This window comes from Oncorhynchus gorbuscha, linkage group LG05 (genome assembly GCF_021184085.1).
Source record: "Oncorhynchus gorbuscha isolate QuinsamMale2020 ecotype Even-year linkage group LG05, OgorEven_v1.0, whole genome shotgun sequence".
Classification (NCBI taxonomy): domain Eukaryota; kingdom Metazoa; phylum Chordata; class Actinopteri; order Salmoniformes; family Salmonidae; genus Oncorhynchus; species Oncorhynchus gorbuscha.
The window spans coordinates 86,881,835-86,905,641 of record NC_060177.1 but is presented as its reverse complement, the minus strand read 5'-3'; the positions used below and the strand labels follow the sequence as shown (position 1 = coordinate 86,905,641).

Here is a 23,807-nt window from a genome sequence, read left to right as displayed (position 1 = left end):
CTCTCACACACACACACACACTCTCACACACACACACACTCTCACACACACACCAAACTGCAGAAAATTACATTGAGTTTTATGTTTCACATCTTTCTTAGATGCTTCAAACTGAGGCAGACCAGACACCACTCATAAATAATAAGCAAATGGACACATTCAACAATTACTTAATTTTCTTTATTAAACACTTTATAGATATATATTTATTTATTTATTTATTACTGTCAATAAACAATAACATAATATCCAATTATGGTTTACTTAAGAAAATAAAAACTTGCTGTAATTGTGGGAGTCTAGATAAAGTCCAATAATAATGGAATTACTTTACACAAAAACAATAACCAATTAGGCTTCACAATAACCAATTAAGCTTCACAATAACCAATTAGTCTTCACAATAACCAATTAGGCTTCACAATAACCAATTAGGATTCACAATAACCAATTAGGCTTCACAATAACCAATTAGGCTTCACAACAACAACACTTGGGAGAAAAACACAACCGTGGGAAGAACAAATTAACATATAAAGGTGACGTCATAGAACCACTTTGATAGGCTTGAATATCAATAAATCATAACATTGATAAGTGTTCAAATAACAGTCATTTAAAAAAAATTACATTATAACTTAAGGGTTATTATAAACTGGGTAGTTCGAAGTCCTGAATGCTGATTGGCTGACAGCCGTGGTATATCAGACTGTATACCACGGGTATGACAAAACATTTACTTTTAACTGCTCTAATTACATTGGTAACCAGTTTATAATGGCAATAAGGCACCTCGGGGGTTTGTGGTATTTGGCCAATATACCATGGCTAGGGGGTGTGTCCAGGCACTCTTCATTGCATCGTGCCTAAGACCAGCCCTGAGCCTCGGCATATTGGCCATATAACACACCCCCTCGTGCCTTATTGCTTAATTATAACATCAGTTGCCCTAGAGTGTTCAGTTCTCTTTGTGGGATAAAGAGTTCATTCTAAAAGCACCCACTTGTACATCTTGAATAATAACATTGATAACAGTGAATCACACATTAATATGAGTCCTCAGTGTCTCGATGGGGAATAAAGAGTTTAAAACAGCCAGTCGTCAGTGTGTGTCTGTGTAAGACTGTCCCAGTAGCGGTCCATTATATGATGGGGCACAAACTCCTCATCACCAATTAATCTGATCGACTTGATTTGCATTATATTTCTGAGTACTGCCGATGACTCTGTAGAGAGTGAGACAAAAACAGAATTCATTCAAAACTCATGTTTATTCTCTATCGGCAACTCTGAAGTGAGAGTTTGACCAATGAATCGTTCCCAGCCGTAAAATTCACACGCTGTAATGTAGTGTGTGTGTGTTCCTGCATCCCATCACCAGGTTGTGTGTGTGTGTTTCTTCAGCAGGTGCACTATAGCCTAGGCCTCAAGTCTAGACCTATTAATGATTGAAAGATAGAAGACATGATTCAGCGGTCACACTCTATCTGTTGAGCTGCTCTCTCTCTCCCCCTCACTCTTTCTCTCTCGGTCTCTCCCTCCCCCTCTCTCTATCCCTCTTCCCCCTCCTCTCTTTCTCTCTCTCCTCCCTCTCCCTTCCACCTCTCTCTCACTCTCTCTCTCCATCCCTTATCTCTCCTCTCTCTCCTCTCGCTCCCCCCCTTCTCTCCCACCCCCCTCCCCTTCTCTCTCCATCCAGCCGGTAAGAGTTAGAGACACTCAACCTGTCCCCTGTATAGGATAATCGACCAGTCACATCTGTCACATAGGAGAAATCCCTTCCCTTCCCTCTCAGGCTCAACCTCTCAGAGGAAACAACAATGATAGTTAACATCAGCCGGTAAGAGTTAGAGACACTAGGCAACCTGTCACATAGCAGGCTGTATAGGATAATCAACCTGTCACATATCAGACTGTATAGGATATTCACCAGTCACCTGTCATAGCAGGCTGTATAGGAGAATCAACCTGTCAATTAGCAGGCTGTATAAGATAATCAACCTGTCACATAGTAGGCTGTATAGGATATTCAACCTGTCACATAGCAGGCTGTATAGGATAATCAACCTGTCACATAGCAGGCTGTATAGGATAATCAACCTGTCAATTAGCAGGCTGTATAGGATAATCAACCAGTCACATAGCAGGCTGTATAGGATAATCAACCAGTCACATAGCAGGCTGTATAGGATAATCAACCTGTCAATTAGCAGGCTGTATAGGATATTCAACCTGTCACATAGCAGGCTGTATAGGATAATCAACCTGTCACATAGCAGGCTGTATAGGATAATCAACCTGTCAATTAGCAGGCTGTATAGGATAATCAACCTGTCACATAGCAGGCTGTATAGGATAATCAACCTGTCACATAGCAGGCTGTATAGGATAATCAACCTGTCACATAGCAGGCTGTATAGGATAATCAACCTGTCACATAGCAGGCTGTATAGGATAATCAACCTGTCACATAGCAGGCTGTATAGGATAATCAACCTGTCACATAGCAGGCTGTATAGGATAATCAACCTGTCACATAGCAATCAACCTGTCACATAGCAGGCTGTATAGGATAATCAACCTGTCACATAGCAGGCTGTATAGGATATTCAACCTGTCACATAGCAGGCTGTATAGGATAATCAACCTGTCACATAGCAGGCTGTATAGGATAATCAACCTGTCACATATCAGGCTGTATAGGATAATCAACCTGTCACATAGCAGGCTGTATAGGATATTCAACCTGTCAATTAGCAGGCTGTATAGGATAATCAACCAGTCACATAGCAGGCTGTATAGGATAATCAACCTGTCAATTAGCAGGCTGTATAGGATAATCACCAACTGACAGACCTGAGAGAGGTGCCCCTGCAGAGGGGACATCCTGAGGCTGAGCAGAGGAGCCATTATGGTGTGTGGATTCAGCAGGGTTCTGTGCTGCTGGGGCTGTCACGTCCACTACGCCCAGTAAGTAACCAGACAGAGACCTGTCTCCGTACGTCACCTGTCAAAACAAAGACAAGGGTTTCCAAACCATTTCAAGAATTGGAAACTCTGTAATGTTATTGAGGAGATGTGTGTGTTATATGTGTGTGTGTGTGTGCGTGTATGTGTTATGTGTGTGTGTGTGTACGTTTGTGTGTGTGTGTGTGTGTGCACGTGAGCGAGCACCAACACAAGTGCATTACTTTCTCCCACCATATTTAATGTGGCATATAACCAGGCCACTGTGACCATGGCACATTGACAAGACAGTAGAGTGACACAATCAATCTACAACCGATGGAGGCAACAACAATGGGTTAATGTTTTATAGATGTAAACCATTGCATTATATATGTAGAGAGAGGCGACTGTGGGTTACCTGAACCAATGACTGACAGCAGACCCCCCTTTAGCACCATTTAATCCATGAGCATCCATCCAGGATAAAGCCCTTCCATCTTCCATAACCATTACATAGCTATTGTAAACATATCCATGCCTTTACCCTGTGTGTGTGTGTGTGTGTGTGTGTGTGTGTGTGTGTGTGTGTGTGTGTGTGTGTGTGTGTGTGTGTGTGTGTGTGTGTGTGTGTGTGTGTGTGTGTGTGTGTGTGTGTGTGTGTGTGTGTGTTTTTGCTTTCCAAGCAAAATGAGAACGAGTGCAGAGCGGAGGGTCTATCTTCTTAGGCTTTAGCTGTCCTCTAGCTGTGCTTCAGCTGTCCTCTAGCTGTCCTCTAGCTGTGCTTCAGCTGTCATCTAACTGTGCTTCAACTGTCCTCTAGCTGTGCTTCAGCTGTCCTCTAGCTGTCCTCTAACTGTCCTCTAGCTATGCTTCAGCTGTCCTCTAACTGTCCTCTAGCTATGCTTCAGCTGTCCTCTAACTGTGCTTCAGCTGTCCTCTAGCTATGCTTCAGCTGTCCTCTAGCTGTGCTTCAGCTGTCCTGTAACTGTGCTTCAGCTGTCCTCTAACTGTCCCCTAGCTGTGCTTCAGCTGTCCTCTAAATGACTCCTAGCTGTGCTTCAGCTGTCCTCTAGCTGTGCTTCAGCTATCCCCTTGAAATCAATAATAAAATATAAATAAATCTATAGATGGTTATGTCTATCTTATGAAGCAATCCTCTTTCAATGTACCACATAGCAGCATTCGTCAGCCAAGACAACATTCAGCTTTACGGCCCACAATGCACCAACAAGTCTAGAACAGCAGACACGCCCTAGAATCAGATAAGATTCAGTATGTTGACTACGACAGCCAACAGTTCTACAGTTTGTTAGACATCGCTAGGGAGATGACAATCCAACGTCAATAGTCCTGGCAAGTGTTTTTGTGCGTGTGTGTGTGTGTGTTTCTTCTTATGTAAGAGAGAAGGTTTTGATATGATCATGGTCAAAGAGATCAAGATAAATCCAAATACTCCATCTGTTTCCGTTTCCAAAGTAAATATTTAAACCAATTAAATACGCACAGAACAAACTGAAACTCAGCCAGATCATCAGGAATGAGTCAACTTCATTATTTTTCTTATGAAAACTTTAGTAACAAAACACTGTACCAGTTCTCCAGAATGTGATGTGTTTTGCTATGTTCGACCGTTGAGTTAACACCCCAAATTAAGTACAAACACCTATTTCAATCCATTTCAAGCACTGGGGCAAACTTCTCTACCAGCTTGGGCTCAGGTCTTTCCTAGATTAATTCCCAGACAGGGGTGCAAAGGTCCCCAAAGCAACACACACTTTTAGGTGGGGAGAAAGAGAACTAACTTTAGGCTACCTGAACATCATTTTCAGCAAGGTATGCAGTCAAGGAAATGCAGTGCAAAATATTCTAAGATTTGTCACATTAAATGATCAATGTGTTTGTAGTCTTTGTGTAGCACTAGGTGTGTTTTAGTGACTCAGGAAGACTGTAGTGTAGTGTTGACCTTGTCCCAGGCGTAGGCTGAGGAAACAGGGATGTTGTTTCCCAGGAGAGCTGCTACCCAGAGCTCTGGGGCCTGGAACTCTCTGCCCGTGACGCTGTCTCTGATCCAGCCTTCTAGGAGCAGAGACGCCTGGTGGACACAGCCCTGGAAGACAGAACAGAATATGGCCATATCATTTAAACCATTCCATTGAAATATTAGGAAATATATGATTTTATATGAATGTTAAATGGACCTTTCTAACGAAATATATACTGTTTCTGACGTTTCTCATCGAAAACAACGAGGACAATGTGAATCGAACTTACCTTCCTGAATTGATTACATTTAAATGGAATTGCCCCCAGCCCTGCCTCACCCTCCACATCAGCTGTAGTACATCCTCTCCTGGTGTGATGACCCCTCTCTTGATGAGCCCGATCAACTTCCTGTTCTCTTCTCCATCACTGGCCGTCCATTGTTGTAACACATTGCTTCCCATGTCAAGGGTGTTTCCATGTTGTGGTTTGCTGTTTCTGTTTCCTTGTTGTGATGGAAAGGTAGTGTTGTTTTTGTTGTTGTCATCCCGGTGTTGTGTTGGATGTGTTCGAGGCGACGCTACCTGAGATGTCTGGCTACTACCTTCTTGTTTGTCTCGGTTGTCGTGACTACCAGTAGAGCTGAACAAGGGGGAAGCGTGGCTCCCCTCCTGGTTGCCTGCGAGGCTCCTTTCTGAGGGAGCAGGGCTGGAAGTGGTGGTTGATGAGTGGGAGATGTTCTGATCTCTCCCTGTCTGGGAGTGCTGAGTCAGGGTCGGGCCCTTCCAGGTGCGGAGCTGGAGCTTGAGGTCGCTTTGCTTCTGGAGGATACCCAGCAGCCTTTTCTGACGCGACGCCAACGAAGTCAGCTGACTACGCAGCACTCCCTGCCGGAACGAGTCTGACGCTATCCTGCAGGAGAAGAAGAAGAGGAGAGGACGAGGAGGAGAAGGAAAGGAGGAAAGGAAGAAGGAGAAGGAAGACGAGGAGGGAGAAGAGGAAATGAAGGAGGAGGAGGAGGAAGAGGAGGAGAACGAGGAGGAAAGGAGAAGGAAGAGGAGAGGGAAAGGAAGAAGGAGGAGAAGGAAGAGGAGGAGGAAAGGAAGACGGGGGAGAAGGAGGAGGAAAGGAAGGTGGGGGAGAAGGAAGAGAAGAAGAGGAAGATGAGGAGGAACAGGAGAAGGAAGAAGAAGAGGATGAAGAGAAGTTGAAGGAGAATAACTTATCCATGTATTATCCATACAACAAAGTATTTTAGGAATGTATCTACCCTTACCAGACAAACCCTGGATGCTCAACTCTTCCCATAATAAACTCATAACTCATAATGAACCTTTACAGTACTGACCCTAATACATGTTGACCCCCACAGAGATACACTATATATACAAAATGATGTGGACACCCCTTCAAATGAGTGGATTTGGCACAGGTGTGGCTGAAAATCAACCATGCAGCCATGCAATCTCCATAGACAAACTTTGGCAGTAGAATGGTCTTACTGTAGAGCTCAGAGACTTTCAATGTGGCACCATTATAGGATGCCACCTTTCCAACAAGTCAGTTTGTCAAATTTCTGCACTGCTAGAACTGCCCCAGTCAACTATAAGTTCTGTTATTGTGAAGTGGAAACGCCTAGGATCAACAATTTGCTGAAGTGAGTAAAAATAGTCTTTCCTCGTTTGTAACACTCCCTACTGAGTTTCTAACTGCGTCTGGAAGCAACGACAGCACAATAACTGTTTGTCATGAAATGGGTTTCCATGGCAGAGCAGCCGCACACAAGCCTAAAATCACCACGCGCAATACCAAGCGCCGGCTGGAGTGGTGTAAAGCTCGCCGGCATTGGACTCTGGAGGGATGAATCACACTTCACCATCTAGCTGCCTCTTTATAACGCACAAAAGTTTCAAATTAAATCACGCTGCCAGATTATAATGAGGTTTAATAATGTTTTAATGAGTTATTTATATATATATATATTTTTTTTTACCCCCCCCTCCCTTCGTGATAACGATCTTGTCTCATCAATGCAACGCCCCAAAAGGCTCAGGAGAGGTGAAGGTCGAGTCATGCTTCCTCCAAAACATGACCCACCAAACTGCACTCCTTACCACCCGCTCGCTTAACCAGAAGGCCAGCTGCACCAATGTGTCGGAGGAATCACCGTTCAACTGATGACCATGGACAGCCTGCAGGCGCCCGGCCCGCCACAAGGAGTCGCTAGAGCGCGATGAGCCAAGAAAAGCCCCGCGGCCAAAACCTCCCCTAACCTGGACGACGCTGGGGCAATTGTGTGCCGCCCAATGGAACTCCGGTTCACAGCCGCTTGTGGGATAGAACCCCAGGCTACAGTGACGCCGCAACATATGAGGTTTTATAATGAGGTTTCATAATCCATTTTTTATAATGAGGTTTCATAATTAAGAATTATTAATGATGAGGTTTAAGCTTTGCAAAATGCTTTCGCACGACAAGAAGGTCACCCTTTCTGTTCTTTAATTCTATGCACCCCACTGTTTGCTTTAGTCACTGACTCACCAATAAGCTGAGTCACACAGCAGAGCTTGATAAACATCACACAGGATGTTGGTGTGTGTGTGTGTGTTTGGGTGGGGTGCATGTGTGTGTGTACAAAATAAAATATCATAAACTTGAAACTCAAGATGTTGTGAAGCAATAGAAAGCCGTGTTGTTTCCAGACCTGTACTTCTTGGTGAGGTCATCTTTCTCTGCTTGCTGTTTCTCCAGCACAACATTCAGAACACTCTGGATCTCTGATAGCGCCATCGTCAATTTGTCTACAGGGAAATTTAAACAAATGAGTAGGTGAGGGTATGCCAGAAAGGTTCTCTGGAGAGATGAATCACAAAACCTGTTTTAAGACAACAAAAACCTCCCAGCTCAGCGTTGGTTTTCGGTGGTGATGCTAAGCCAGTGCTCTGACAAACTCTGAGCCAGGAGTAAAATCAACTCCTAAAAAGTTTATCTCAGCTGGTAATCACGACAGCTTGAGGTACCGCAAAGGAAAGATAGTGATGACGCTGATTGACATTGTAGCAAGTATGTGGAATAACCAACACTCCAGAGAACCACGGTGAATGTGACTGTACATCAAATGTTGCAATGGTAAAACATTTGAAGTAATTGTCGCCTTACACCATCACTCTGCCTACTCTTAATTGCCTAATATATTGGCATGCATATTTTGCACATTTCATTATAATACATTTTTAAAAAACAATTCTGAAGGTTGTTAGAAGCATAATTTTGACAATATTAACATAACACACTCGTCACTCCGTTTAATAACTCTAAATCGCTTTGGCAAAGTAGGTGTCAAGTCACTTGATGATAAAGTTGTATTCAACTTTTGAAAGGTCTGTCATTTTCATCAACACAGTCAAAGTTAACATAAACCAGCTAGATACCTTCAAATAAATAAAACAGAACATAATACAAAAGAAACACGGACATGAAACAGAAACAATAACGCCTGGGGAAGGAACCAATGGGAGGGACATATATAGGGAAGGAACCAATGGGAGTGACATCTATAGGGAAGGAAGCAATGGGAGGGACATATGTAGGGAAGGAACCAATCGGAGTGACATTTCAAGCCAATACTCAATGAAAGTGTCTCTGCGTCATTGTCAAGCCTCCTTAAAAGTTTTACCTTCAGGGCCTCCCGGGTGGCGCAGTGGCTAAGAGTGCTGTACTGCAGCGCCAGCTGCGCCACCAGAGACTCTGGGTTCGCGCCCAGGCTCTGTCGTAACTGACCGGGAGGTCTGTGGGGTGACGCACAATTGGCCTAGCGTCGTCTGGTTTAGGGAGGGTTTGGCTGGTAGGGAAATCCTTGTCTCATCACGCACCAGCGACTCCTGTGGCGGGCCGGGTGCAGTGCGCACTAACCAAGGTTGCCAGATGCACGGTGTTTCCTACGACACATGGGTGTGGCTGGCTTCCCGGGTTGGAGGGCCCTGTGTTAAGAAGCAGTGCGGCTTGGTTGTGTTGTCTCTCCCGAGCCCGTACGGGAGATAGTAGCCACTAAAACAATTGGATACCACGAAAAAGGGGTAAAAAGTTTACCTTCTGCTGCTATTCTTGCATCCTCTGAATGATTTAATTTCCAGGTTGACATTTCCTCTTGCTTTCGCTCCACATCCTCCAGAGCCGTAGTGATAGCTTCAGAGGGATGCAGCTAGAGAAACAACATCAAAGGGGATCTTTAATGACTAAATTGCATTTGGATTACTGTTACAGTACCATGTGGGTTAATTGGGATTCATTCTGACATTTGAAGATGTTTTATTTATTTTTAACTTGGATTATTTGTGTATTTGTTGACATTTTACTGCATTGTAAGGAGCTAGTAACATAAGCATTTGGCTTTAAGCACTATAAAATCTGCTACACTATGTGCACAATCAATCAACTTTGATTTGACTGGACTAGACACAGAATCCAACCCAATGCTAGATCATTCTTACAATAAAACATGTTGCACTCGTTCAAATATTCTCTTTTTCTCTCAAAGAAATTACTAAAGAACTAACTCTAATGTTAAACTAGTATTTATTCTACAACTTTCAGAGGTGTGTACTGTATTCAGCTTTTACTGTCTCAGTGGTGCTGTCTTTCTGTCTGGGCTGAATGTCACCAGGCTGCCTGTCTCGTTCTCCGTCTCTGTCTGTATCCCTGACACCTGTGTGTCTGGCTTTGTGCCTTTCCCAGTCGCCTTCACAGCAAAGACGTGCTGGGCCAGCTGGCTTCCTTCTTCTGCGACCCTCAGACCCAGACCTAGAGACACCACAACGCTCAGAGGGCCTCTCAGAGGGCCTCTCAGAGGGCGCGGAACTTCCTGAATGAATACATACCACATTCTCTCAGGTGGACAACTGATATTGTGAAGAGTTGCAGCTAACACTACGTCTCTTTATCAGGGTCAATTCAAAACGAACACAGTCAATATAAAAAGTAAACTGACATTGTTACTTAAAAAACATTTAACAATACATTTTCGATGACTTCGCAATACTCAAAATGACTTACATTTTAAATTCAAATAACTTCCTGAATTGACTGACCTCATTTGACCCCAACCCTGCTCTTTATGTACACGTTGTAAAGAGTGTTGTGTGTACATGTCTTATCTTAAATCAATATTATATTTATGATCAATAAAGTGATGTTGTCAATTTTGACAACTGATAACAAATGCGTAAATCTGGATAGTAACAGCCGAAAAGGAATTTTAAAAAAGCACTTCCGGCCTGTCAATCTGAGGCCTACAAATATCCCATTGAACTTTTGTCAACGTACCCTCTAATCGATATTGCAGCATCGTTGCCTGTACTAGGCTGGGAATATGCCTGGGTTCAAATACTATTTGAAATCGTTCTATTGGTTTCATTGCAATAGGCAAGCTCAATCAAGCGCAGCTACAGTATTTTAAATGATTTCAAATAGTATTTAAACCCAGGTCTACAAAAGACTGGTATGAATGTTATGTACCTTGGTTACAGAGAAGGGGGTAGCTGCTGCTCATCATAGTGACCGGATTATGGGTGAGTGGGTGTGTAAAAAGGAAAGTAATGGACGTGTGGATAGAAGTGGGTGTGTCCAAAGGAAAGTAATGGACGTGTGGATAGAAGTGGGTGTGTCGAAAGGAAAGTAATGGACGTGTGGATAGAAGTGGGTGTGTCCAAAGGAAAGTAATGGACGTGTGGATAGAAGTGGGTGTGTCGAAAGGAAAGTAATGGACGTATGGATAGAAGTGGGTGGGTCGAAAGCACTCTGCTATAGGTTAGACCAAGGTTTCCAAAACTCTTTCCTGCCCCGCTCCCCAGCCCCCCGTGCACGATTTGGTTTTTGCTCTAGCACGTCATAGCTGATTCAAATAACCAACTCATCATCAAGCCTTGATTGTTTGAATCAGAGGTGTAGTGCTATGGCCTAAAACAAAATGTGCACCCAGGAGAGGGCCCCAGGAACTGGTTTGGTTAGAGGGTTTTGATTGAGCTGTGTTTTTTCTTTTCTTCCACTAACATACATTACATTAAGCTAGCATACCACGAGAGATTGTGGACTACTGGATGAGTCTGAGTCGTATTTCACTGTTCCGATTTTTACACAAATAATTGTACATTTTCAGTTATAAAACTGAAGATTGTTTATTTTTTATTTTAGTTAAAAGTACTGATGATGGGTGTACTGTTGCTTCCTGTGTGTGCTTACTGTGACCGTCAACCTGTTACTAGGTAGCTACTTCCCACGCCACTGCCGGACAAGTAGTGCGTGTCAAGCGGGAGCAAAGGTCAGTGTGTCCCGGGGGTTGTTTCCGTTCATGCCCTCCCCATTGAGTAGACTTGTACATGTGACATCTAGATGATTAACAATATGAATGATTTATTGTGTAGGCTGCTGTCCTACTTTAAATAAAATCACAGGAGGGAAAAACATGGTCACGTTAGCTACCGTCGGAGACGTGACCGTTTTACCAGGTAGGAAGTGATGGACTCTATTAAAATGTAACATGTTTCAAGTTAAACTGTAGTTTAGTTTGTACCCTGTTTAGTGAATGATTACTGTGAGTATTAATTGAGTTTAGTCCACGAAACTGTGCGTATGCTAATTTAGAAAGGTCGACCCAATCGGATAAGAGGAAATTGCCTCGGATCAGAGAGCTGGGTCAGGCCCAGAACAGAAGGACAGGGTGTGATTCTGACATCTGGCTAAACAAAGAGAGGACCATGGACATTCCACAGAGAGAGGACCATGGACATTCCACAGAGAGAGGACCACGGACATTCCACAGAGAGTGGACCATGGACATTCCACAGAGAGTGGACCATGGACATTCCACAGAGAGAGGACCATGGACATTCCACAGAGAGAGGACCATGGACATTCCACAGAGAGAGGACCATGGACATTCCACAGAGTGGACCATGGACATTCCACAGAGAGTGGACCATGGACATTCCACAGAGAGTGGACCATGGACATTCCACAGAGAGAGGACCATGGACATTCCACAGAGAGTGGACCATGGACATTCCACAGAGAGAGGACCATGGACATTCCACAGAGAGAGGACCATGGACATTCCACAGAGAGAGGACCATGGACATTCCACAGAGAGAGGACCATGGACATTCCACTGGGGAAAAGAGGGAAACTCATTGGGGCCATAAAATGTATAGCTGGGGGGGTGACGCCGACAAGGGAAGAGTGTAAAATGTGTTGTGATCTTTCTAAATGGATGCACTCAGCTGACTGTATCATTGGTATTAAACACTTGAAACTTCTCTTGAGCTTTTGGTCTCAATTCCTTATTGCAAAGAGGTTGCAATAGCATTTCTTCTTTTTAACAGAAGCTTCCTACTGGGTATTAAGGTCAGATCTCAGGTCTCACCGGTGCACTGGTTGCCGGCTTATTGACTTTTCGTGCAACCTGATCCGCAACGCAAAACTGTCTGGAGTGGCAACAAATCTGCCCAATTAGCCGATTCGCTTTCCACACACTCACTTCTTTCGACACGCCCACTGGCCCACACTCTGTTCACCATATTGGGCTGCAGCTACCCATACTTGTGTTTAGGTGCTTCGCTAGGCTGCTCACGTTGGACAAAAGGTCCTGGGGATGTGGAGAGGAGTTGTTTGATGTCGTCGTGGCAGGCTAGGTCCACGGCGGTCTGGCCCAGAGCGTTTTTGTCTTGCGGGCTTGCGCCATACTGAAGAAGGAGCTGCACTACCTGAGGGTCTCAATGGAGGGGGGTACATTTCAGCTTCACATTATCAAACAATATTGATAGAAATGTTGATGACGAAAAACACACAATTCACACAAAAAAATAAGGGCACTATATATTCAGACAGGAAGTTGGGAATAACTTGTTTGATTCTCAACAGGCATACAATACACATCCAAGTGTCAGTACATTATAATCAACGTGAGTGAGCCACTAAAGTCGGTCAATCGTATCAATCAGAGTATGTAGCGTACTTTGCAGTGTCCTGAGGCAGCAGCATCATGTAGAGGAGTGAGGCCCTCCAGACCTCTACTGGTAACATCAGCCCCAGCCTGCAGTAGCTCCTTGACCACAGCTTCGGAACCTGCAGCACTGGCCTCATGCAGCGCCGTCCAGCCTGACACACACACACACACACACACACACACACACACACACACACACACACACACACACACACACACACACACACACACACACACACACACACACACACACACACACACACACACACACACACACACACACACGCAGGTTACGATGCATTATAAGCATTCGTCGTAATTTACAGTGATAAAGACATAAAAGGATTGTGTAACTAAGTGTACTAATGGACATAAAGACAGAACGCTAAAACAATAGTAAAAGAGGACTGGTTTCCCCCCCCAAAAAAAATTGGGAACATGTTGGGGATCAGTTTGATTTTACATGAAAAGGTTGTCCTTTTTAAGTACTGTATTAATAATAATAATATATGCCATTTAGCGGACGCTTTTATCCAAAGCGACTTACAGTCATGTGTGCATACATTCTACGTATGGGTGGTCCCGGGAATCGAACCCACTACCCTGGCGTTACAAGCGCCATGCTCTACCAACTGAGCTACAGAATGAAAGCAGCCATGGATCTGACCAGATATGTTTTGTAAATGTATCATTTTATTTGGATAGTTTTGTATTGATGTGTTTGTATTGTGCAGGGCTCATTTGAAGAAGACAAAAATAAGACTTGGTTTCAGTGACACCCTGCTGAAAATAAAGGTGAATAAAAATGAAATAGTCTATACTGCCGTACCAAGCAAAAAGGCAGTAATTGCTCATTTGGTCAAAAATGAGTTAATGTCATTTTTTTGCTACATTAAATACATGCTTAATCATGTGGACAAGTATCTTGCCTCTACTGTATTGTGTTTTGGAGAAAATGGGGGGGTCATGTTAGCAGTAACTGCATATAGTTACTGTGAAACCAAGGTAAATAGAAGCCATATTTATCAGTTCCACGCTATGAGCAGTCACTGCCTTTGTGCTTGGTAGGGCAGTATAGAGTCTGGCCTGTTACAAACCTGCGTGATCTATCTGATTAACATTTAGGCCTGCTTCCAGAAGGCCTCTCACTAGAGCCAGGTCTCCTTTCTTGCATGCCAGGTGAAGGTGGCTCTCTCCCATACTGTTTCTCTTGTGTAGATTCCTCAAGGGAATCTTTGTGCCAGGCATGGGACCTACTGATAAAACATTGATAGAAAGATGAGCATATAAATAAAATATGTATGAAATATAAATAAAATATGATTGATCAAGGTGACAATAACGGGAAAGTCACAGACACAGAATTATGTAAGATGTTCTATTTGATACAATATTTTTTATTTTACTATCTGTTTGCCATACATATTTGGATATTGAGTTATCATCATTTTGGCTCTGTACGCCACCTTTCAGCAGACTTCCAGCTTTAATTTGAGGGTATTTTACATCCAAATCAGGTGAACGGTGTAGGAATTACAGCATTTTTTTTTACTTGTGGGCCCCCCCTTTTAAGGGACCAACAGTTGCTCAGCTGTTCCATGGCCAGGTGTGTTATTCCCTCATTAGTTCATTTACAAGTAATCAGATAAAAGGTCTAGAGTTGATTTCAAGTGTGACATTTGCATTTGGATTCTGTTGCTGTTTTAACCCTCAATATGAAGGACAAAGAGCTGTCACTGCCAGTGAAGCAAGACATCATTAGACTGAACAATCAAAACAAACCCATCAGAGAGATAGCAAAACCATGAGGTGTGGCCAAAAGTATTTTATTTATTTAACCTTTATTTAACTACCCTAACCCGGACGAGGCTGAGCCAATTGTGCGCCGCCCTATGGGAATCCCAATCACTGCCGGTTGCGATACAGCCTGGAATAAAACCAGGGTCTGTAGTGACGCTTCTAGCACTGAGATGCAGTGCCTTAGACCGCTGCGCCACTTGGGAGCCCCAAATCAACTACTTGGTACATTCTTAAAAAGAAAGAACGTACTGGGGAGCTCAGGAACACAAAAAGGCCCGGAAGACCACGGAAAACAACTGTTCTTCCCCGATTAAGAAAAAACCGCTTTACAACAGTTGGCCAGATCAGGAACACCATCCAGGAGGTAGGGATATCTGTGTCAAAGTCAACATTCAAGAGAAGACCAGAGTAAATACAGAGTGTTTACCACAAGATGTAAACCACTGGTAAGCCTTAAAAACAGGAAGATTAGAGATTAGAGCTTGTCAAACAACATCCTATCGACAGACGACACAAAGATCAACTTGTACCAGAATGATGGGAAGAGAAGAGTATGGAGAAGGGAAGGTACTGCTCATCATCAGAGCATTCCACCTCATCTGTGAAGCATGGTGGAGGTAGTGTTATGGAGAAGGGAAGGTACTGCTCATCATCAGAGCATACCACCTCATCTGTGAAGCATGGTGGAGGTAGCGTTATGGAGAAGGGAAGGTACTGCTCATCATCAGAGCATACCACCTCATCTGTGAAGCATGGTGGAGGTAGTGTTATGGAGAAGGGAAGGTACTGCTCATCATTACATTTACATTTACATTTAAGTCATTTAGCAGACGCTCTTATCCAGAGCGACTTACAAATTGGTGCATTCACCTTATGACATCCAGTGGGACAGTCACTTAACAATAGTGCATCTAAAACTTAGGGGGGGTGGGGTGAGAGGGATTACTTAACCTATCCTAGGTATTCCTTAAAGAGGTGGGGTTTCAGGTGTCTCCGGAAGGTGGTGATTGACTCCGCTGTCCTGGCGTCGTGAGGGAGTTTGTTCCACCATTGGGGGGCCAGGGCAGCGAACAGTTTTGACTGGGCTGAGCGGGAGCTGTACTTCCTCAGTGGTAGGGAGGCGAGCAGGCCAGAGGTGGATGAACGTAGTGCCCTTGTTTGGGTGTAGGGCCTGATCAGAGCCTGGAGGTACTGAGGTGCCGTTCCCCTCACAGCTCCGTAGGCAAGCACCATGGTCTTGTAGCGGATGCGAGCTTCAACTGGAAGCCAGTGGAGAGAACGGAGGAGCGGGGTGACGTGAGAGAACTTGGGAAGGTTGAACACCAGACGGGCTGCGGCGTTCTGGATGAGTTGAAGGGGTTTAATGGCACAGGCAGGGAGCCCAGCCAACAGCGAGTTGCAGTAATCCAGACGGGAGATGACAAGTGCCTGGATTAGGACCTGCGCCGCTTCCTGTGTGAGGCAGGGTCGTACTCTGCGGATGTTGTAGAGCATGAACCTACAGGAACGGGCCACCGCCTTGATGTTAGTTGAGAACGACAGGGTGTTGTCCAGGATCACGCCAAGGTTCTTGGCGCTCTGGGAGGAGGACACAATGGAGTTGTCAACCGTGATGGCGAGATCATGGAACGGGCAGTCCTTCCCCGGGAGGAAGAGCAGCTCCGTCTTGCCGAGGTTCAGCTTGAGGTGGTGATCCGTCATCCACACTGATATGTCTGCCAGACATGCAGAGATGCGATTCGCCACCTGGTCATCAGAAGGGGGAAAGGAGAAGATTAATTGTGTGTCGTCTGCATAGCAATGATAAGAGAGACCATGTGAGGTTATGACAGAGCCAAGTGACTTGGTGTATAGCGAGAATAGGAGAGGGCCAAGAACAGAGCCCTGGGGACACCAGTGGTGAGAGCGCGTGGTGAGGAGACAGATTCTCGCCACGCCACCTGGTAGGAGCGACCTGTCAGGTAGGACGCAATCCAAGCGTGGGCCGCGCCGGAGATGCCCAACTCGGAGAGGGTGGAGAGGAGGATCTGATGGTTCACAGTATCGAAGGCAGCCGATAGATCTAGAAGGATGAGAGCAGAGGAGAGAGAGTTAGCTTTAGCAGTGCGGAGCGCCTCCGTGATACAGAGGAGAGCAGTCTCAGTTGAATGACTAGTCTTGAAACCTGACTGATTTGGATCAAGAAGGTCATTCAGAGAGAGATAGCGGGAGAGCTGGCCAAGGACAGCACGTTCAAGAGTTTTGGAGAGAAAAGAAAGAAGGGATACTGGTCTGTAATTGTTGACATCGGAGGGATCGAGTGTAGGTTTTTTCAGAAGGGGTGCAACTCTCGCTCTCTTGAAGACGGAAGGGACGTAGCCAACGGTCAGGGATGAGTTGATGAGCGAGGTGAGGTAAGGGAGAAGGTCTCCGGAAATGGTCTGGAGAAGAGAGGAGGGGATAGGGTCAAGCGGGCAGGTTGTTGGGCGGCCGGCCGTCACAAGACGCGAGATTTCATCTGGAGAGAGAGGGGAGAAAGAGGTCAGAGCACAGGGTAGGGCAGTGTGAGCAGAACCAGCAGTGTCGTTTGACTTAGCAAACGAGGATCGGATGTCGTCGACCTTCTTTTCAAAATGGTTGAGAAGTCATCTGCAGAGAGGGAGGAGGGGGAGGGGGCGGAGGATTCAGGAGGGAGGAGAAGGTGGCAAAGAGCTTCCTAGGGTTAGAGGCAGCAGCTTGGAATTTAGCGTGGTAGAAAGTGGCTTTAGCAGCAGAGACAGAGGAGGAAAATGTAGAGAGGAGGGAGTGAAAGGATGCCAGGTCCGCAGGGAGGCGAGTTTTCCTCCATTTCCGCTCGGCTGCCCGGAGCCCTGTTCTGTGAGCTCGCAATGAGTCATCGAGCCACGGAGCGGGAGGGGAGGACCGAGCCGGCCTGGAGGATAGGGGACATAGAGAGTCAAGGGATGCAGAGAGGGAGGAGAGGAGGGTTGAGGAGGCAGAATCAGGAGATAGGTGGGAGAAGGTTTGAGCGGAGGGAAGAGATGATAGGATGGAAGAGGAGAGAGTAGCGGGGGAGAGAGAGCGAAGGTTGGGACGGCGCGATACCATCCGAGTAGGGGCAGTGTGGGAGGTGTTGGATGAGAGCGAGAGGGAAAAGGATACAAGGCAGTGGTCGGAGACTTGGAGGGGAGTTGCAATGAGGTTAGTGGAAGAACAGCATCTAGTAAAGATGAGGTCGAGCGTATTGCCTGCCTTGTGAGTAGGGGGAAGGTGAGAGGGTGAGGTCAAAAGAGGAGAGGAGTGGAAAGAAGGAGGCAGAGAGGAAAGAGTCAAAGGTAGACGTGGGGAGGTTAAAGTCGCCCAGAACTGTGAGAGGTGAGCCGTCCTCAGGAAAGGAGCTTATCAAGGCATCAAGCTCATTGATGAACTCTCCGAGGGAACCTGGAGGGCGATAAATGATAAGGATGTTAAGCTTGAAAGGGCTAGTAACTGTGACAGCATGGAATTCAAAGGAGGCGATAGACAGATGGGTAAGGGGAGAAAGAGAGAATGACCACTTGGGAGAGATGAGGATCCCGGTGCCACCACCCCGCTGACCAGACGCTCTCGGGGTGTGCGAGAACACGTGGGCGGACAAAGAGAGAGCAGTAGGAGTAGCAGTGTTGTCTGTGGTGATCCATGTTTCCGTCAGGGCCATCATCAGAGCATACCACTTCATCTGTGAAGCATGGTGGAGGTAGTGTTATGGGGTGGGCATGTATGGTATGTATGTATTTATTGATGATGTGCTGACTGCTGACAAAAGCAGCAGGATGAATTCTGAAGTGTTTAGGGCTAATGTTATTATCTGCTCAGATTCAGCCAAATGCTTCAAAACTCATTGGACGGCGCTTCACAGTGCAGATGGACAATGACCCAAGCATACTGCGAAAGCAAACCAATACTTTTTTTAGACAAAGAATTTAAATGTTCTGCAATGGCCAAGTCAATTACTTGACCTGAATCTAATTGAGCATGCATTTCACTTGCTGAAGGCAAAACGCTCCAAGAACAAGCAGAAACTGAAGACAGCTGCAGTAAAGGCTTGGCTGAGCATCACCAGGGAAGAAACCCAGCATCTGGTGATGTCTATGGGTTCCAGTCTTCAGGCAGTCATTGACGGCAAAGGATTTGCAACTAAATATTAAAACAATTTAATTTATGTTCATGTTAAGTTTGTCCAATTACTTTTTGAGCCCCTAATATTGTGGTGACCACATAAAAAAGTGCTGTAATTCCTACACCGTTCACCTGATTAGTATGTAAATATCCTCAGAACTTTAATCTCATCTTGATAGTCAAATCCATTGTGGCATACAGAGCCAAAATAATAATAACTTCTTCAATGTGCAAATATTTATGGACCTGACTGTATTTATTAATCAAATGAACAATGTTGAAAAAGTGAATCTATTCATAAATACAATATTCCAATACCTGAACTAGAGGAGGTATCAGCACCACCTGTTGTGTAACTAGTACTTGTGATTTGCGATGCCCAAGGGTTTGGCTTTGGCTTCAACAACAGCTTGGCCTGCCTCTTGCCAGGTCTGGCTCTACTGCTCTTGGCTTTCCTCTCGTGTTGACTACAGCTGTTGTGGTGTTTGGCGCTGCCCGTATCACTTTGCATAGTGTTCATCTCTGGTTCATCTTCCTTCACACCGTCTTTAGCTTGGCAGTCATCTAAAGCGGGTAACAGGCTAGTGGAGTCTTCCATTACAGTAGTGGTATATCCATTACCATTCATCTCACACGCCTCAGAGTAATCTATTAATGTATCTAAAGTCTCAACTTCAGTCCCGGGGGTTTGGTTTTCTACTCCTCTCACCTGATCTTGGACGGAACCAATTGTTGCTTCTGAATCAAGTTGAACATGAGCTTTTGCCACCTCCTCCTTTTCAACTTGTCCCACATCATTGTTCTTTGTCTCTGCTTGGTCCAGCTCAGAGACCACGGTGATGTCAGAGTCAGCACTATTGTCTTTATTGTCGGAAGACAAAGTCTTGTCAGTAGAAGCATCCGGGTCTCTAGACACTCTGTGTATTACAGAGCCTCCCTCACGTTGTCCACCATCAATATGACATCTCTCACCATCTCTGTCAGTCACAGCAGCCGTGGTCTCTCTGTCCAGTCTGTCTCCAATCAGCTGGAGATCGAGACCAGTGCATTTGAGCAGGTTGGCTTTTAAACCAACATCTGATCCAATGGAAGAAGCTTTGGGGATTTGACTTGCTCTCTGCATAAACAGTGTATCGATATTGGTCTCTGTACATTCTGATATCCCCACAGGGCCGTGGAGCTCTTCAGCCACTAGGAGGGATGGTGAGCTAGTGTTGCAAGAGCCAAGATATTCATCATTATCATCCTCCATCGCTGATGGGGCCTCTACTGGTTGTGTCTGCTTCTCGTCAACAATGGAAGCTTGACTTGTGACATCCAGGTGTGTTGTTGTTGTAGCGTCTGAATGAGGCGGAAGAGACACGCTACACTGCTCCTCCAAGTCTTCCTTGGACAGGAGACCATTGTCTAGCTTACACCGATCATCAATATATGGAGATGATGTCCCAGCCACACAGGCATTCACAACTTCAGTGGTTTCCAAAGGGACAGGTGCTTTGGACAGGGACAGGTGTTCAACAAGTGAGAAGTTGTCTATAAGGGTACAGCAGGTGTCATCCTGGTCCATTTGGCTCAGGTCAACCTCTACCGCAGATCTGGTCTTGTCCATGGGGTCAATCTCTGGCCTAGCAGGTCGGTGGGTGAGGGTGACCTTTGACTTATCGGTGGAGATGCTGTTTCTTGTGGCATCCAATCCAGCTAGCGGCACTATGGCTTCAGGACATGTATTCTGGTCAGGGTTTTGACTGGTTTCCTCTGCCCAGATAGTGTTATTGTGTTTGTATCTGTCAGCACTCGTTGTTGGGTTAAAATTGAAATATTCACCTAGATTGAACCCTGCTTCGTCTGTGTGGTCAGTATGCTGGGAAAGATGCCCCTCTTGAGTTAGAGTTATCTCCTCTCTCTGGCTCTGGCAGTGGTCAGTATGCTGAGAGAGATTCCTATCGAGAGTGATCTCCTCTCTCTGGCAGTGGTCGGTATGCTGGGAGAGATTCCTATCTAGAGTAATCTCCTCTCTCTGGCAGTGGTCGGTATGCTGGGAGAGATTCATATCTAGAGTAATCTCCTCTCTCTGGCAGTGGTCAGTATGCTGGTAGAGATTCCTATCTAGAGTGATCTCCTCTCTCTGGCTCTGGCAGTGGTCAGTATGCTGGGAGAGATTCCTATCTAGAGTAATCTCCTCTCTCTGGCAGTGGTCGGTATGCTGAGAGAGATTCATATCTAGAGTGATCTCCTCTCTCTGGCTCTGGCAGTGGTCAGTATGCTGGGAGAGATTCCTATCTAGAGTAATCTCCTCTCTCTGGCAGTGGTCAGTATGCTGGGAGAGATTCCCATCTTTAATTAGAGTTAGCTCCTCTCTCTGGCAGTGGTCAGTATGCTGGGAGAGATTCCCATCTTTAGTTAGAGTTAGCTCCTCTCTCTGGCAGTGGTCAGTATGCTGGGAGAGATTCCCATCTTTAGTTAGAGTTAGCTCCTCTCTCTGGCAGTGGTCAGTATGCTGGGAGAGATTCCCATCTTTAGTTAGAGTTAGCTCCTCTCTCTGGCAGTGGTCAGTATGCTGGGAGAGATTCCCATCTTTAGTTAGAGTTAGCTCCTCTCTCTGGCAGTGGTCAGTATGCTGGGAGAGATTCCCATCTTTAGTTAGAGTTAGCTCCTCTCTCTGGCAGTGGTCATTATGCTGGGAGAGATTCCCATCTTTAGTTAGAGTTAGCTCCTCTCTCTGGCAGTGGTCAGTATGCTGGGAGAGATTCCCATCTTTAGTTAGAGTTAGCTCCTCTCTCTGGCAGTGGTCAGTATGCTGGGAGAGATTCCCATCTTTAGTTAGAGTTAGCTCCTCTGAGGATTTTGTAATTTCCTGCTTTTCTGTGTTCCATTTCTTTCCTTCCTCTTTTCCTTTGAAATCTGCTGTCTCCAGCAGGAAACCTGCACTTCGACTTCTCAACACAACCGAATCAACAGAGTCATGAAGACTTCCTGTTGTCGCCTGACCATTTCCTGTCTGGGCCGCCAATAGAACACTGTCCAGGTCGAACGGGTTGCTCTGCAGAAGCAAATCAAAGATATCCTTCCGTTTGGTGGTGATGCGTTTAATGACTTTTCTAGGTGTGGCATGATTAGGCCTTGAGTCTTCTTCCCCTGCCTGGTCCTCCAGGTTCCTCTTCATAGCTGGTGCCGTAGACCGCGTCCCATCCTGGACAGAAGGTAGTGGACGGTTTGGACAAGTAGAGCCATCGCCATGAGGCTCCTCCTTCTCTCCCAGGACCCCTGCAACTGAGCACAAAACACCTAATTAGAATTTTTTTTTTTAAATAGATGGTTTGGTAGAACCAAAAAACCCCTACGGGATGGACATCTCAAATGGTGCAGACCACCTTAATAATAACACTGTCCAACAATCAATGTGTCACTGCCGTTCAGGAGTGTGGAAAAAGGTTAAGCATCGTAGGTGTCAAGTGTTCTGTTTGACTGCAGAAAATGGCCAACATTTGACGAAGCAACATGTCAACTTTAATAGCAAAAAAGCACTTTATAATTTCAGGATGATCTCTTAACATTAACAAGTATTATGATACAATAGAAGGAGAAACGTTGAACGTGAGCTTACAAATAAATAAGATACTTTGTTACACTTTTACAACGAATTATTTAATTGTACCAGCTACTACTGTAGCTACTCTACAAAAAATAATACATATCATACAATATATTATCCCAATGTCACAAACATATTAACACATCACAAATGTTTAAAGGTATTCTTTGTGAAAAAATAACTTGGAAAAATATACTCAACAAACATGCACATAATCTTTCAAAACTAAACACAAGATAAAACTAAATTAATTTTAAAAACCTTTGAATCCAATATGATCAACATTCATAAGACTGAGAAAGGTTTTTACTAGTTTCAACTGGGACAATAGACGAAACACAACAACAAATGTGATGTCATAGACAAAACACGACAACAAATGTGATGTCATAGAAACACGACAACAAATGTTATGTCATAGACAAAACACGACAACAAATGTGATGTCTCAGACAAAACACAACAACAAATGTGATGTCATAGACAAAACACAACAACAAATGTGATGTCACAGACAAAACACAACAACAAATGTGATGTCATAGACAAAACACGACAACAAATGTGATGTCTCAGACAAAACACAACAACAAATGTGATGTCATAGACAAAACACAACAACAAATGTGATGTCACAGACAAAACACAACAAAAAATGTGATGTCACAGACAAAACACAACAACAAATGTGATGTCATAGACGAAACACAACAACAAATGTGATGTAATAGACAAAACACAACAACAAACTATAATTCAGCTCAACCAGAGTCCTCCCTGCTCCTCACAGCTCCCTCTCTATAGAGCTCCAGCGTGGTTTCATGAGTCCAGTCTTCTGTTTCGTCCGACGAGAAGTTAAAAACCTCTCCCGTGTAGTCAACGGTCTCGTCACTCTCGCTGTCACTAATAGCAACACTGTCCTCTCCTTGTACCTCTGGATCAGGGTTGGGGACATAGAGCGAACTCCTTCTCCTCAGGACCTCTGGGATTGGTTGAGGGTGAGGAGGAGGAGTAAAGGTTCTTCTGGTGGCCAGGTCTGTATGGGGACCATAGAAATCGAATCACTAGAAACAACAAAGCCCTGACAAATATGTATTTTTTTCATGCTTATTTTTTAATTAAAAAAAAAAAGGTTTTCCCCAATTTAATGGTATCCAATTGGTAGTTACAGTCTTGTCTCATCTCTGCAACTCCAGTACGGATTTGGGAGAGGTGAAGGTCGAGAGCCCTCTGAAACACAACCCAACCAAGCCGCACTGCATCTTGAAACAATGCCTGCTTAACCCAGAAGCCAGCCACACCAATGTGTGGGAGGAAACACCCTACCCCTGGCAACTGTGTCAGCTTGCA

General features: G+C 45.0%; 1 protein-coding gene across 1 annotated transcript in view; it reads right to left on the bottom strand.

The window, feature by feature from the left end:
• Nucleotides 1-161: 161 nt before the first annotated feature.
• Nucleotides 162-23,807, bottom strand: part of LOC124034953 — a 60,748-nt gene continuing 37,102 nt past the window's right edge. The window contains exons 18-28 of the mRNA XM_046348345.1: nucleotides 19,184-22,135; nucleotides 14,026-14,184; nucleotides 12,938-13,080; nucleotides 12,554-12,686; nucleotides 9,549-9,790; nucleotides 9,019-9,130; nucleotides 7,634-7,730; nucleotides 5,271-5,841; nucleotides 4,913-5,056; nucleotides 2,857-3,007; nucleotides 162-1,226 (exon numbers count right to left, since the gene is read on the bottom strand). Of these exons, the coding sequence (XP_046204301.1) occupies nucleotides 1,087-1,226; nucleotides 2,857-3,007; nucleotides 4,913-5,056; nucleotides 5,271-5,841; nucleotides 7,634-7,730; nucleotides 9,019-9,130; nucleotides 9,549-9,790; nucleotides 12,554-12,686; nucleotides 12,938-13,080; nucleotides 14,026-14,184; nucleotides 19,184-22,135 (4,844 nt within the window). The 3' untranslated portion in view covers nucleotides 162-1,086. The remainder of the gene's footprint in view (nucleotides 1,227-2,856; nucleotides 3,008-4,912; nucleotides 5,057-5,270; nucleotides 5,842-7,633; nucleotides 7,731-9,018; nucleotides 9,131-9,548; nucleotides 9,791-12,553; nucleotides 12,687-12,937; nucleotides 13,081-14,025; nucleotides 14,185-19,183; nucleotides 22,136-23,807) is intronic.